The sequence below is a fragment of the Dermochelys coriacea genome, chromosome 1, assembly GCF_009764565.3.
Source record: "Dermochelys coriacea isolate rDerCor1 chromosome 1, rDerCor1.pri.v4, whole genome shotgun sequence".
In the NCBI taxonomy this organism is placed as follows: domain Eukaryota; kingdom Metazoa; phylum Chordata; order Testudines; family Dermochelyidae; genus Dermochelys; species Dermochelys coriacea.
Window position 1 is genome coordinate 99311266 of NC_050068.2, and position 16151 is coordinate 99327416.

Genomic DNA, 16151 nt, shown 5'->3' on the forward strand with positions numbered 1-16151 from the left:
TATGAGAATTGTGTTATTCCTTATTTTTTAACTTTTTGTTGCCCAAAACCTCATCTCCCCTTCCTTCCCCCTGCCCTTCTTTCCCATTTAACAGTGGTTCCCATGCAATCTGTGCATTTAGGGAACAAATGCATTGATTTTTGATTGCTTACTTTACTTGTAAAGTATTAAAATAAATTCAAAGAAATTAGTATAGCAATCCAAATTATACAGTGTCTTATGCTCAAAGGTAGAGGTGGCATCTAATTTTCCGTTCCTGTTGGCTTGTTTGGCTAGGCACAGGGCCCATGCAGTGTACTTTGTTTGTCTTAATAGCAATGTCCCTTTTACCCTCGAGAGATCTTGATGAAATTTTCATTAAGATACTTTGCAATCCTCTCCTGAACATTTCTAGGGATGGCAGCCTTGTTTTCTCCCCCTCCCCGCACAATAGGAGACTTTCCCATCCCATTCTATAATGAACTCTGCTGGTACCATTTCCGTAAACAGACTAGCAGCATACAGGCCCAGGCAGCTTCAAGACAGAGTACCAGCTAGGTTCTCTCTGCCTGACACCATCAGGAGTAAGATATCAGCCAGATAACCACTTACTGCAAAAATATTGGCACACATTCACCACACTTGCCTATGAGCATACTCAAGGCCGCCCAACATCTAAACTTTACATTCAACAGACCACCACCACCCCTGCCCGACCATAGTCCCCATGGCTTGAGCTCTGTGGAGTGCTATAATGAGGTGCTCCAAAGCTTAAGTGACAACAATTAGCACTTACAGATATTACAGGAATAATATAAGGGAGTTTTGAGACTTATCTTTCCTTTTCTGTTGTGACTGTAAATCTAATGGCGTATCTGTTTTAATCAGCAGCCTCTAGTGTGATAGCCTTGAGGTGCCCCTCTACATCTGCCAAACATCTGACTCTGATCAGATGGAAAAATAAGTAGACCATGAACATGTTCTGCAAAATCTTCCAGTCCTCTTCAGGTTTGGAAGACCAGGTGTCTATGACCATGGAGAAGAACCACAATTGGAGACTGTAGCTGCTTCAGGAGAGGCACAGGAATGAGTACAGCAGGAAGTGCACCAGAACATCATGGGTTTGTTCACGCAACAAACTCAGATGCTGCATAGCATTGACCTACATAGCTAAAAACCCCAGTCACAACAGCCTTTCCAATCCAGGGAAAATTCCATGGTTACTGCTACCTATGGCCCCACAACAAGTAGCAGTATAGTTTCAACCCTCACCTCTACCACTCAATACCCGGGGAAAACAAGGAGAACCACAGACATGTGAAAACCACAAGATCAGCCACAATGCACTACATGTTTTGTAACATGACTGAAGGGCTGTAATATGTTCTTAAATACATAAAAATAAATGTTTCTTGCTTACTTGAGTTTTTAAAGTATGGGTTGCCCTATAACAATGCTGCTAGCTTCAATATTTGCACTTGGACTTGGTTTCCTGTACACAATAAAGTTCTACTTTTGGAAACTCAAAAGTTCATTTATTAGTTTACATCAAGCATAACTGTCACATTACAGAATTCAAAATGGGAGTCAGTAATTCACCCATAACAATGAAGTGTTCCCGGTGGATCCATTAGCATTTACATAATCATGGATAAGTATCATCTTCTGTTCACATACTTACTGGGAAGTTGGGATGGTACCAGAACAGGGTATGCTTTCTATTGCCCCACCACCGTTTGGAAATCCCTTGCTGCACATATATCCACTACTTCCTGCACATTGCCAAGAGAGTCAGTCCTGTGTAGCAGGACACACACAACAGCCTTGCTTACTTGGATGACAATGACCCCCACCATGGACTTCCCAAATTCAAACTGATTGCCCACTGACCAACAGCAATCCAGCATTGCAAACTTCTAGAGCGTTATCACCACTCACTTCTCCACCATCAATACAGCGCTCATTCTTGTATCCCTATGCTGCAGCAAGTTTGGCACGCAGATCTAGGAACGTGTCTGTGACATTACATAGTCTTATCAGAAGCATATTTTCATATGGAATATGACATAACTGAGAAGTACTTTATGCAAGATGGCTCATGTACGATATCATTGGAGAAGTCATGATTTACTGAATGTAATTATCCAGTTTGTATGCCTGTATCATTTCTGTATCTGAAGTTAGGAATATTAGCTATCTATCTGTATTTCAAATGTGTTACTTTGGGTGTCACCCCACCCAGCGCTTCAGGTACAACAATGGAAAAGCCAGACAAGGCTAATGGGCCAACAGCAGAGACAATGGATTGTGAAAGATCTTAGTCTTCCTGTGGGCGCTGGAGACGGCTTATGAGCAATGACTGCCACAGCCAAGCAGAGGGGTGGGTCCAAGTCACCTGGTACTGCATACCCCTCCTCCTCCCCCTGTTGGAATGCAAGTGGTTTTCCACTATAAGACAAAGAGCTATACAAGGCAGGGGAGTATCATCATCACAGTTCTCCTCTGCCTGCCCACCCAAAGAAACACTGACAAACATCTGGAAGCAAGAACTGAATGGGGGGTGGGGGAGGCAGAGAGAAGGACTGAGCCCAAGCTGGAAGAGCATCTAGCTTGTGAGTAATATATCTGAGATCTCAAGAGGAAGACCAGTGCAGCTGCCGTTCAAGACTTTGTTATCTGCCTGCAACAATATCTAGGGTGAAAAAAACTATTTGTAACCAATTTCTTTAGTGAAAATAGCTTAGTTCGCGTGTTTGGTTTCATTTGCTTAGTAATCTGCTTTGTTCTGTTTGCTACCCCTTTTACCACTTAAAATTTGCCTTTTGTAGTTAATAAAATTTGGTTTATAATATAACCCAGTGTCTGTAATTTCTAAGTAAGGGGCGAGAAGGTGTGCATAGCTTCCTCCACATTGAGGGAGGAGACGAATTTCATAAAACCTTTGAGTTTGTACCCCTTAAAAGGAGTGAGCACCAGAATGTTGGAACAAGTCCCTTAAACTGAGTCTTCCCAGAGCTGATCTGCAGCTGGGTGTGGCCCTGTCTGTGTGCTTGGCTGGAAGAGGCTTGTGAGTCTAACCCAGTGAGGCCAGTTAAAGGAGGCCCATGCTGGCAGAACAGGTATACTCAGTGGCATCTCAGCACATCAGGTGGCATCCTAAGGGGCATAACCTATCACAGGGGCCTTTTCACATACAAAAGTTCTGCAACCATAGCTTGTCATCCCAAACCTACATTACAATGCAATCCCACCAATCAGTGCTTGTTTCTCAGCCCAAAAGCAGCGAGTAATAATGGGGATCTACCACCTGAATGACAGCAGCAGCCAGACATATTTATGTGCTACCCATCAGCAACCTGTCATGGTTGTTGAGTAATTCCACTTCCTCACATACCTAATTATAGTAGTACTCAATTAAGTTCTGCAAATACAAGAGAACTGCACATCTTATATAGCAACAGTCATGAGAATTGCACGGAGCTCTGCAGGGTCCATACTTCTGCCTGAGAGATGGCAAAGGCTGTAAAGTGGCATATGGGATTGTCAGTTTTAAAAAATGGTGCGCAAGTAATGGGATGGAACAAGCATTATGGATGGAGACGGACATTGTGGGAACCTGAACCAAAAATCCTTGGGCAAATTACTGCAAAATGTCCCACATGGCACTACACCGGACAATGGTACAGGGCACACCAGCATACCTACCCATGGCACTCCACGTTTTCCATCAACGTAACCACTAGTGGTGTGTACATGCAACACCAACACAAGTAGCCAAGTATGCACGCACATAAGAGATACAGAAGTCGGTGGATGTATGGTATCGTAACTTATGTCAACCAAACTCTGTAGTGTAGACACAGCCTGTCATTTCGTTCTTCACTACTATAATGAAGTATTAAGTAACTCAGTTTAGACAAAAAGAAGAATTTTTGTATTGTGACCATATTGAAAAGTTGAGTTTAAAACTAAATTAAGAAAATATCAAGTGAGGTCTCATTTATTTAGCTTACGAAAGGTCAACCAGTGACATCCTTCTGCAAAAAGTTAAGTTGGAAACTGAGTTAAATGAGCACAAACTAGAAAAGGACTGTTTTATTGACCAAGTATCTGAAACTTATTCATGCTATAAGCGTACTACAGTGAAAAATACAGCAATTCCATGTTAGATGTTTTCTTCCACACTCAACCACAGACCCTCAACTTCATGTTGTTTTAAACATTGACCACAGTCTCAGAATGAGCAAATATATTGCATTTACAAACAATTAAGTCCCCTAATACAGCACAGAACATTTTATCAGCAGAATGTAAAGGATGTTTCATTAATCCACCACACTTGTGACCAATTACCTTTCAAATGCACTGTAAAATTAAGGGCGAAAGTTTGAAAAAATTGCAAGGGGCAGGTAGAAGTTTTACCTCCTAATCAAACATGTAAATGCAATTTCTGAAGAATTTAAGATCCCCATTTTAGTGGAAAACCTTTGAAATCTATTATGAACGTTATGCATAATGAACATTATGCTAATACAGGGCTGAAGCATGCTGAAAACAGAAGGACAGAGTAAAAGTTCATTTAATATCAAAATAGTATCACTATTTTTATATTTAATTTGATAAACTATACTTTTGAATTTACCTCCAGCTGCAGCAGAATTTCCAAACTGATGCACTAGAATACTGCAGAAAGTAGAGGGCTTTCCTCTAGAAAGAGGTCCAGCTAGCCACAAAAGCACCTAGGCCCTAGATCATAAAGCCATCACTAAATTACTATGCAGTATATAAGAAACAACCATACTGGGTCAGACCAATGGTCCCTACAGCCCAGTATCCTGTCTCGGACAATGGCCAGATGCTTCAGAGGGAATGAACAGTACAGGGTAATTTTGAGCAGTCCTTCCCTTGTTGTCCAGTCCCAGCTTCTGGCAGACAGATTCAGGGACACCCAGAACATGAGGTTGTGTCCCTGTTCATCTTGGCTAATAGCCACTGATGGACCTATCCTCCACGAACTTATCTAGTTTTTTGAACCAGGTTACACTTTTAGTCTTCACAGCATGCTCTGGCAATGAGTTCCACAAGTTGATTGTGCCTTCTATGAAGTATTTCCTTATGTTAGTTTTAAAACTACTGCCTATTAATTTCAGTGGGTGAACTCCAGTTCTTGCTTTATGTGAAGAAATAAATAATACTTCCTTATTCACCTTCTTCATACGATTCACAATTTAATAGACCTCTATCATATCCAACCTTAGTCATCTTTTTTCTAAGCTGGACAGTCCCAGGCTTTTAAGATCTCCTCAGAGAAGCTATTCCATAATCTTAATCATTTTTGTTGCCCTTCTCTGCACCTTTTCTAATTCTATGTTTTTTGAGATGGAGCAACCAGAACTGCATGCAGTATTAAAGGTGTGGGAGTACCATGGATTTATATAGTTGCATTATGATATTTTCCATTTTATCACGTATCCCTTTCCTATTGGTTCCTAACATTGATGACTGCCACTGTATATTGAATAGATGTTTTCAGAAAACTAATGACTCCACATCATTTTTTTGAGTAGTAACAATTAATTTAGAACCCATTATTTTGTATATCTAGTTAGGATTATTTTTTACAGTATGCATTCCTTACCACTTGGCAACACTGAATTTCATCTACCATTTTGTTACCCAGCTTTCTGAGATCCATTAATAACTCTTTGCAGTCAACTTTGGACTTAAAATTATCTTGAGTAACTTTGTAATGTCTGCAAACTTCGCCACCTCACTGTTCACCCCCTTTTCCAGATCATTTATCAATAGGGCTCCATGTCTGTCACGGAAGTCACAGATTCCGTGACTTTTCGCCACCTCTGTGACTTCTGCAGGGGACAGTGTGGTTGACCCCAGGGCCACCCAAGCAGCTGGCACCACAGCCCCAGCCAGAGCAGCCGCTGCACCACGGCCGGCAGCCTTTCCCCAGTCCGCTTCTATTCTATCCACTATCTATTCAATTTATTCCAAAACCTCCTCTACTGACATCTTAATCTGGAACAGTTAGCTCAAATTTCTCATGTAAAAAGAATGCCTCAGGTGAGGGATGGGAAGGGGGCCTTGCCCATATCCTCTGCAGTGAAGACCGATGCAACAAATTCATTTAGTTTCTCTGCAAAAGCCATGTTATCCTTAAGAGCTCTTTCAGCACTTTGATCAAGTCACCTCACTGCCTGCCGGCAAGCTTCCTGCTTCTGAGGTACTTAAAAAAATATTTGCTGTTAGTTTGTGTGTCCTTCACTAGTTCTTCAAATTCTTTCTTGGCCTGCCTTATTATACTTATACCCTTGACTTGCCAGAGTTTGTGCTCCTTTCTGATTTTCCTCACTAGGATGTCAGTTTTTAAAGGATGCCTTTTTGCCTCTAACTGCTTCTTTTACTCCACTGTTTAGCCACGGTGGCATTTTTTGGTCCTCTTACTGTTGTGTTGGGTTTTTTTCTAATTTAGGGTATACGTTTAGTTTGAGCCTCCATTATGGTGCTTTTAAATAATCTCCATGCAGTTTACAGGCATTTCACCCTTGTAACTGTTCCTTTTAATTTCCGTTTAACTAGCTTCCTCATTTTTGTGTAGTACCCCTTTTTGAAGTTAAATGTTACTGTGGTGGGTTTCTTTGTCATTTTTCCCCCATAAGAATGTTAATGTAATTACATTACAGTCTTTATTACTGAGCAGTTCAACTATGCTCACCTCTTGGACCAGATCCTGTGTTCCATTTAGGATTAAATCAAGAATTGCCTCTCCCGTTGTGGAATCCAGGACAAGATACTCCAAGAAGCAGTCATTTAACATGTCTAAAAAAAAATTTTTTTCAATCACCACCTGAGGTGACTATACCCAGTCAATATGAGGATAGTTGAAATCGGCCATTACTACTGCATTTTTCTACCTTTGTAGCCTCTCTAATCTCCCTGAGCATTTCACAATTACTGTCACCATCCTGGTCAGGTTGTCAGTATTCCTGCTGCTATTTCTATCCATATTCTATGATATAGTTTGATTTGTTTGAGATTTTTCCTTTATTTCATTCTATGCTTTTCTTAACATATAGTGACACTCCCCCACCAGTGCAACCTACTCAATCATTTGTATACATTTTGTACCCTGGTATTACCACATCCCATTGATTATCCTCACTCTACTCAAGCTTCTGTGATGCCTATTATATCAATATCCTCGTCTAATGCCAGGCACTTTAGTTCACACTTTTAGTATCTGGACTTTAGCATTTGTATACAAGTACTTGTACATTTTGTCAATATTCAGTTGCTTGCCTTCAAGTATTATATTTAAATGGGACTCTTATGTTTCACTATACTTCACCAGTTCCTACGAGTACTTTACCAACTTTTTTTCCCCCGATATAGAGTTCCCCATTAATAAATTCATCCCTAAGGAATGTCTTCGCCCAAACCATGCGTTCCTCCACATGTATCAGCCTTTTCCCAGTCCTTAGTTTAAAAAATCCTCTAACCTTTTTAACTGTACATACCTGCACTCTGGTTCAGTTTTGATTTAGATGGAGCCCAACCTTTCTGTACAGGCTCCTCTTTTCCCAAAAGGTTCCCCAGCTCCTAGTAAACCTAAACCCCTCCTCCTGCCACTCTGCTGCTGGACTTCTACCTGCATTATTTTTACTCTTGTAAAGGTTGTAGGATTTTGGGGGGGGGGGTGAAAGGAGAATGGGGTTGTTGGCCTAAGTTTAGAGTATGTTAGATGCATCTGCTTCTCACATTCCCTCTCTAAACTCTTTTGCAAAACTCCTTTGATGGCCTAGGAGCTGGCTTTTTAAAGCCTCAGCATCCCTAAATTAGCCCCACCTCCTTATCAAGGGATCCTAAAGGGTTAGGGATCAAAGGATAGCAGGCTAGAGTCTCATTAGTGAGCTCTCAGCCTAGCCTAGCAGACTGCTCAGCTCAGCACACAGTGACCCCCTCTTCCCTAACACATCAAACTATAATCAAGCAAGTATACAACAAAACATTCTAGAGAAAATCTAAACAGTGCCTGACAATATACAGTTTTGCATATTACTTTTCAGCACTGCTGGGCATGCAAGTGTTTATTTATGACACCTTGTATGCAAAATGAAAAAAGTTTTACCCACTCATTAAGGATGCACCAGCTTCTAAAAAATCTGGACCCGCATTCTTCCATGGCTTCTTCCAGGAAATTCCAAATTCACTCCATTTTTAAGGTTCACATGCAGATTCTCCAAGGGATAGTAAGGTTTTGATGCCTAAAGGGCTGTATGCTATTTCACATTATACAGATTAGGCCAATTATACACTTCCTACAGCAGAAAGCTTTAAGTTTCATGCTGTCTCTGATCCCACTGTGGGTTACCAAAAGAAACTACACCATTTGCTCAAGAAACTCCCTGAAAAAGCACAAGAACAAATCCACACAGACACTCCTGGAACCCCGCCCTGGGGTACTCTATCTGCTACCCAAGATCCATAAACCTGGAAATCCTGGAGGCCCCATCATCTCAGGCATTGGCACCCTGACAGCAGGATTGTCTGGCTATGTAGACTCCCTCCTCAGGCCCTACGCTACCAGCACTCCCAGCTATCTTCGAGACACCACTGACTTCCTGAGGAAACTACAATCCATCGGTGATCTTTCTGAAAACACCATCCTGGCCTCTATGGATGTAGAAGCCCTTTACACCAACATACCACACAAAGATGGACTACAAGCCGTCAGGAACAGTATCCCCGATAATGCCACGACTAACCTGGTGGCTGAACTTTGTGACTTTGTCCTCACCCATAGCTATTTCACATTTGGGGACAATGTATACCTTCAAATCAGCAGCACTGTGATAGGTACCCACATGGCCCCACAGTCTGCCAACATTTTTATGGCTGACTTAGAACAACTCTCCTCAGCTCTCATCCCCTAATGCCCCACTCTACTTGTGCTACAGTGATGACATCATCATCATCAGGATCCATGGAAAAGAAGCCCTTGAGGAATTCCACCAGGATTTCAACAATTTCCATCCCACCATCAACCTCAGCCTGGACCAGTCCACACAAAAAAGCCACTTCCTGGACACTACAGTGCTAATAAGCGATGGTCACATAAACACCGCCCTATACCAGAAACCTACTGACTGCTATTCCTACCTACATGCCTCCAGCTTTCACCCAGATCACGCCACACGATCCATTGTCTACAGCCAAGCTCTATGATACAACCGAAGTTGCTCTAACACCTCAGACAAAGACAAACACCTACAAGATCTCTATCAAGCATTCTTACAACTACAATACTCACCTGCTGAAGTGAAGAAACAGATTGACAGAGCCAGAAAACTACCCAGAAGTCACCTACTACAGGACAGGCCCAACAAAGAAAAGAACAGAACGCCACTACCTATCACCTTCAGCCCCCCAACTAAAATCTCTCCAACGCATCATCAAGGATCTACAACCTATCCTGAAGGATGACCCATCACTCTCACAGATCTTGGGAGACAGACCAGTCCTTGCTTACAGACAGCCTTCCAACCTGAAGCAAATATTCACCGGCAACCACAAACCACACAACAGAACCACTAACCCAGGAACCTATCCTTGCAACAAAGCCCATTGCCAGCTGTGTCCACATATCTATTCAGGGGACACCATCACAGGGCCTAATCACATCAGCCACACTGTCAGAGGCTCGTTCACCTGCGCATCTACCAATGTGATATGTGCCAGCAATGCCCCTCTGCCATGTACACTGGTCAAACTGGACAGTCTCTACATAAAAGAATAAATGGACACAAATCAGACATCAAGAATTATAACATTCAAATCTCTCTGGTCACTCGATTACAGACCTAAAAGTTGCAATTCTTCAACAAAAAAACTTCAAAAACAGACTCCAACGAGAGACTGCTGAATTGGAATTAATTTGCAAACTGGATACAATTAACTTAGGCTGGGATAGAGACTGGGAGTGGATGAGTCATTACACAAAGTAAAACTATTTCCCCATGTTATTCACCCCCTCACCCCACTGTTCCTCAGACGTTCTTTTCAACTGCTGGAAATGGTCCACCTTGATTATCACTACAAAAGGTTTTCTCCCCCCCCCGCTGGTAATAGCTCATCTTAAGTGATCACTATCCTTACAGTGTGTATGATAAAACCCATTGTTTCATGTTCTCTGTATGTGTATATAAATCTCCCCTCTGTATTTTCCACTGAATGCATCCAATGAAGTGAGCTGTAGCTCATGAAAGCTTATGCTCTAATAAATTTGTTAGTCTCTAAGGTGCCACAAGTACTCCTTTGCTTTTTGCAAATACAGACTAACACGGCTGCTACTCTGAAATGCTGCCTTTCTAAATATGCTAGAAAGTTTCCATGGGGAGGAGAGGGCAGAATCCAGATTGGAGTGGATACAATATGGAATTGCAGGAGAGGATCTTGGGGGAAAAAAGTTTCATACCATTAACTCGATGAGTCTGAACGTAAAGAGAAGAAAGCAGATGGAGAGTAGCAGGAAATCCAGGTGGCAGAGTTGAAAGGGCAAAAACTGGGATAGAGAAGTCAAGCAGAAGTTGGTCAAATGACAGGTAGAGGGATTAAAGGATAGCAGGCAAGAAAAATTGGTGACAGAGAAAGATGGATCATGGTAGATAGTCTCTGAAAAAACGCATGAACAGAGAGCACGATATCCAGCAATCTCCTCTCTTCAAAAGCTGAAGGTGGATGTGGAATTCAATGAATGAAAAAATAATGCTGCTTAACAAGGCACATGGCAGAAGAAAAGGAGAAAAAGAACTAATTTGTAAATGGAGGAAAGTCCCATGATCACAGGCCTTTGTCCAGAGTTGTTAAACAGTCTGCGTACAAGAATAGAAGAATCAGATGCTCCAATTAATCATAGTGAAGGATTAGCAGGATGGCCTTCACAATGGTAAAGAGGAAGAAAAGAATAGAGAAAGGAGTGATTTAACAGAAGAATCAAAACAAGAAGAGTGGAAGAGGAAATTTATTCTATAAATTAACCAGGTGGGGAAAAGCCACAAACATACTGTGTATGGTAAAGTTTGTTTTCTTTTAATTCAAAAACTATTACACCAACTCACCATCAAAAAAATTCCTCGTTATACCATCAGTATAGCAATATGCAAAAAGCACTGGCTACAGAGCTGGTAGCTGACATCATATATCTGCTAACCCTAAAAGTTACTGCAGAATACAAGCTCTTTTTAAAAGTTTTAGTCCTTCTGGTTGCAAAGAAGTGCTATCTTCTCATACATTTAAAACTTTCTGAAAAAGTAGCTCTGAGACAGATTAACTTCTTCCATTCATTTCAACACCAACAATTATGACTAACTGTGGTATGTAATCTATCATTTAAATCAGCTTCTGTACCAGGTGACTGGAGGATAGCTAATGTGATACCAATTTTTTAAAAAGGCTCCAGCGGCGATCCAGGCAATTATAGGCTGGTAAGCCTAACTTCAGTGCCAGCCAGACTTGTTGAAATTATAGTGAAGAACAGAATTATCAGACACAGATAAACATGATTTGTTGGGGAAGTGTCATCATGGCTTTTGTCAAGGGAAATCATCCCTCGCCAATCTACTAGAATGCTGAGGGGGTCAACAAGCATGCAGACAAGGGGGAAACTATGAACACAGTGTAGTTAGATTTTCAGAAAGCCTTTGACAAGGTCCCTCACCAAGTGCACTTAAAGTAAGCTGCCATGGGATAAGAGGGATGGATCAGTAACTGGTTAAAAGACAGGAAACAAAGGATAGGAATAAATGGTCAGTTTTCAGAATGGAGAGGTAAATAGTGGTGTCCCCGAAGGGTCTGTACTGGACCAGTACTATTCAACATATTCATAAATGATCTGGAAAAAGGGGTAAACAGTTAGGTGGCAAAATTTGCAAATCACAGTTAAGTCCCAAGCAGACCGCAAAGAGTTACAAAGGGATTTCATAAACTGGGTGACTAGGCCACAAAACAGCAGATGAAATTCAATGTTGATAAATACAAAGTAATACACATTGGAAAATACAATCCCAAATATACATATAAAATGATGGGATCTAAATTAGTTGTTACCACTAAAGAAAGATCTTGGAGTCACTGTGGATAGTTCTCTGAAAACATCCACTTAAAGTGCAGTGGCAATCAAAAAAGCTAACGGAAGTTGGGAATCATTAAGAAAGACAAAAATCAGAAGACAAAATATATCACCTCTATATACATCCATCTCTATATACGCCAACATCTTGAATACTGCGTGCAAACGTGGACACTCCATCTCAAAAAAAAAAAAAGATATATTGGAATTGGAAAAGGTTCAAAAAAGGGCAACAAAAGTTATTAGGGTATGGAATGGCTTCCATATGAGGAGAGATTAATAAGACTGGGACTTCTCAAGTTGGAAAAGAGATTATTAAGGGGGATATGATAGAGGTCTATAAAATTATGACTGATGTGGCATAAGTAAATAAGGAAGTGTTATTTATTCCTTCTCATAACACAGGAAGTAGTGGTCACCAAATGAAATTAATAGGCAGCAGGTTTAAAAACAAACAAAAGTATTTTTTCACACAATGCACAGTCAACCTGTGCAACTCTTTGCCAGAAGATGTTGTGAAAGCCAAGACTATAACAAGGTTCAAAAAAGAACTAGATAAATTCATGGAGAATAGGTCCATCAACGGCTATTAGCCAGGATGGCCAGGGACGGTGTCAGAAGCTGGGAGATAGGGGGTGGATCACTCAATGATTACCTGTTCTGTTCATTCCCTCTGGGACACCTGGCTGGCCACTGTTGGCAGACAGGATACTGGGCTAGATGGATCTTTGGTCTGACCTGTATGGCCGTTCTTATGTTCTTAAGATAAAATTCAACATCAACTATTTTTCTGCTGATCCTTTCAGCACGATCAGCAATGCTGGGATTGTGGGAACGACTATCTCTGCACTATTCAGTCCTTACTGGCCTCCTGTTTACTAGAAAAAGATACATTAACGCGTGTTACCTTATATCTTATTACTCCAATAGTCCCATTGGAGTCAGTGCAACTACTCAAAGGAGGAACGATTAAGGGAGTCCAACAGTTTGTTACCCTGCTAGTTACAAAAAATAGGAGTTAATTTGTAGAATGAGTAGATGGGTATTATGATGCTTTTTCAATTGTAGATACAGGAACACTTTACAACGATAGGTGAGCCTTACTGTCCCCATTTTAAAGCTGGAGAAAAGGAGGCAGAGAGATTAAGTGACTAAGGCTACGTCTACACTGCGCATCTTACAATGGCATGGCTGTGCAGCTGCACCATTTTAAGGTGTGATGTTTAACTGCTCTTTATTGCCGTGGGGCCCCATCTTTGTCACCAGGAGTGCTGTCCACACCGGTGCTTTTCATCATTAAAACCTTTGTCGTTAAAGGGGGTGCTTTTTCACACCCCTGAGCAACAAAAAGTTTTAATGACAAAATTGTCATTGTAGACATGGCCTTAGGGCAGGGCTGGGCAAACTTTTTGGCCCTAGGGCCACATCGGGTATAAAAATTGTATGGCAGGCAAGGTAGGGAAAGCTGAGAAAGGCTATACCTCCCCAAACAGCAAGGCGTGGCCTGGCCCCGCCCCCATTCCAGCCCCCCAGAACTCCCACCCCCATCCAACACCCCCTGCTCCCACCCGGGAGTCCTGCATTCTAGCCAAACACCCCTGCTCTCTGCCCCCTGACCATCCCGCCGGGACACCTGTCCCCTATCCAATTCTCCCTGCTCCCCACCCCCTGACTGTCCTCCTGCGCCCCCCCACCCCCTATCCAACCCTCCCTGCTCTCCCTGCCCCACTATACCTGTGGGGTTGGGGAAAGTAGGGCTCAGTCCTTTCCCTGTGTGTTTCCCCTGCTCGTTTGGCTGCTCTTCCTGGCAGTCAGGCAGGGCTCACTCCCTATCTGGGCTTGGCTGCTGGGGACCAAGTGTGCTGGAGATAGAGGAGGGCCCTGGTTTGCTCTGCCCCTGTCCCCGGCAGCAAGGCCCAAGCCTCTTGGCCACCCCCCACTGCCCCAGAACTCCCCCTCACTGCGCCACCCCGGAGAACCAGGTCTGGTCACACGATAGCCATGCCGCCTGCCTGGAGCTGCAGCCACACTGCCCAGGTGCTGGGGGAACTGTGACTGTGAGGGAGACAGGGGAGCAGAAGGGGAGAGGCCAGGGCCTAGCCTCCACCCTGCTCACGATGTTGCCAGGGAGTTGGGCTGGCTCCTCTGCAAGCCTGTCCTGACCCCACTCCCTGGCAGGAGCTCAGGAGCCAGAAGGAAGGCCATAGTTTGCCGCCCTCTTCCTTAGGGGCTGTCTACACTTACAGCTACACCAGTGCGGCAATGGCACTGTAGTGTTCAGTGAAGAAGCAGGGAGAGCTTCTCCCAGCACATAGGTACTCCATCTCCCCCAAAGACAGTAGTTATGTGGACATGGAAAGCCCTCCAGTTAACATAGCACTATCTACACTGGGGCTCAAATTAGTATAACTGCACTGCTCAGGGGTGTGGGATTTTGCACACCCCTGAGCGATATAGCTATAGTGACATAAACCTGTAGCGTAGACCAGGGCTTAGTGGGGGTTCAGTGACAGAAACACAGCCTAGCTTTGCTCCCTTCCAGTCAGAGTCCACAGAGTAGTGACTGAACCCTCCCAAGACCCTGTTTGATTACAACCCCATCGCGAATACGCCTGGGTTTAATTCCGGGGTTCGGACGATTTCAGAGAAGAGATGAAGAGGAACGACCCAGCATACGCGTTACCGTGGTGAGGAGGCCACGCAAAGTGCCACCGCACCTCCTTTTCTACCTGTTCCGCAGACACACCCCCAGACTTCCACGCACCGCACCGCGCTACGGACACGCGCGGTGACTGGATGGAAGTTTGCAGCCGCACCGAGGAGCCCGGCGGCGACTCCCAGCCCTGTGCCGGCGGACAGCCCCGCTACGGCCCCCGCCCACGCAGGGAGCGTCCCTGGCTGGCTCTCCGCCGCGCCGACACCTAGCCCGGGCCAGAGCCGCAGCCCAGCCGGAGGCGCCCCCCCGCCGCGAGCCAGGGGCAAGCCCCGCACCGTGACGGCCCGGCGGCTCCCTCCCGCCGCGGGCGTCGGAGCCCTGTTGATACGGGGAGCTCGGCGGCAGCCTCAGGCTCCCTGGTGGCGGGGGATGCGCTCAGCTCCCGCTTACCCTGGGGGGGATGCGCCCCAGCCCCCTGTGCGGGGAGAGACGGGCACTGTCCCCGCAGGCCACGCACCCCGCAGCCGCCCAACCGGCCGGGCTCTTACCACGAAGACGGAGCCCCGCACCGCCTCGGAGACGCTCTGCCGCAGCTCGGCCGCCGTGCCCGGCTTGCTGAGCGCCCGGGTGAACTTCCGAGTCTCCGGGGGGACCAGCGCCTGCGACATGGCCGCCGCCGCCGCCGCTGCTGCTGCTGCCGCCGCCGCGCTCCCGGCCGCTCACTCCGCGGCCCCCATGGCCCGGCCGTGGACGGCGAGGCGGTGTCGCAGCTGGCGCCGGCCCGAGCGGCTCTGCCCTCTCAGGTAGCCGCTCGCTCCCTCCCTCCCCCCGCCCATGCTCCTAGCGTGCGCCCCGCTCCCCCACCCCAAACACTGAGTCACACGAGGGGGGAGGGCAGCCGCAGCCGCTGATTGGCGGAGCCGAGACGGCGAAGGGGTGGGGCCACCCATCATGCCCCGCCCACACCTGTTCCCCGGGCCGCGTCGGATTGGTCGCGGCGCGACCTGCCCGGCTGCTGTCCTCGCGCTCCCCCTCCGTCCCCCCCGCCCTTTGGTCTCCCCTTGAGGCCGCGGCCAACATCGGGGCGGGGCTGGCGTGAGCCGGAAATTCCCGCTTGGCGCTGAGCGCGTCGTCACGGCCTCCCCGCGCCTAGGGCGGGTCCGCCTCGTCCTGTGCGGGCTGGCGCGGGGCCCGCCGGCGGGGTTCGGGATCGGTGGCGGGGAGCAGGCCCCTGAGCGCGCAGGCCCTGGCGCGCCGCTCCGTGGCCCTTCAGAAACAGCGTGTCACAACCCTCCTCCTCGGCCCCGTCGGTGCAGGGCCTGTTCCTGCCCCTGGCTCTGCCTTGTGTACGGGGCCCTCGCCAGGCACACAGCA

At 45.5% G+C, this 16151-nt stretch overlaps 1 protein-coding gene across 5 annotated transcripts in view; it reads right to left on the reverse strand.

Moving 5' to 3' along the window:
* DOCK9 (dedicator of cytokinesis 9) overlaps positions 1 to 15614 on the reverse strand; it is a 336811-nt gene extending 321197 nt beyond the window's left edge. For 3 of the 5 annotated variants that reach the window (XM_038385871.2, XM_038385827.2, XM_038385787.2), the window contains exon 1: positions 15326 to 15613. In XM_038385871.2, coding sequence (XP_038241799.1) covers positions 15326 to 15445 — 120 coding nt within the window. In that variant the 5' untranslated portion in view covers positions 15446 to 15613. Of the gene's footprint in view, positions 1 to 6709; positions 6814 to 15325 lie in introns of all 5 variants that reach the window. The other 2 variants (XM_043504713.1, XM_043504710.1) reach the window with 2 other exon arrangements.
* Positions 15615 to 16151: the final 537 nt, after the last annotated feature.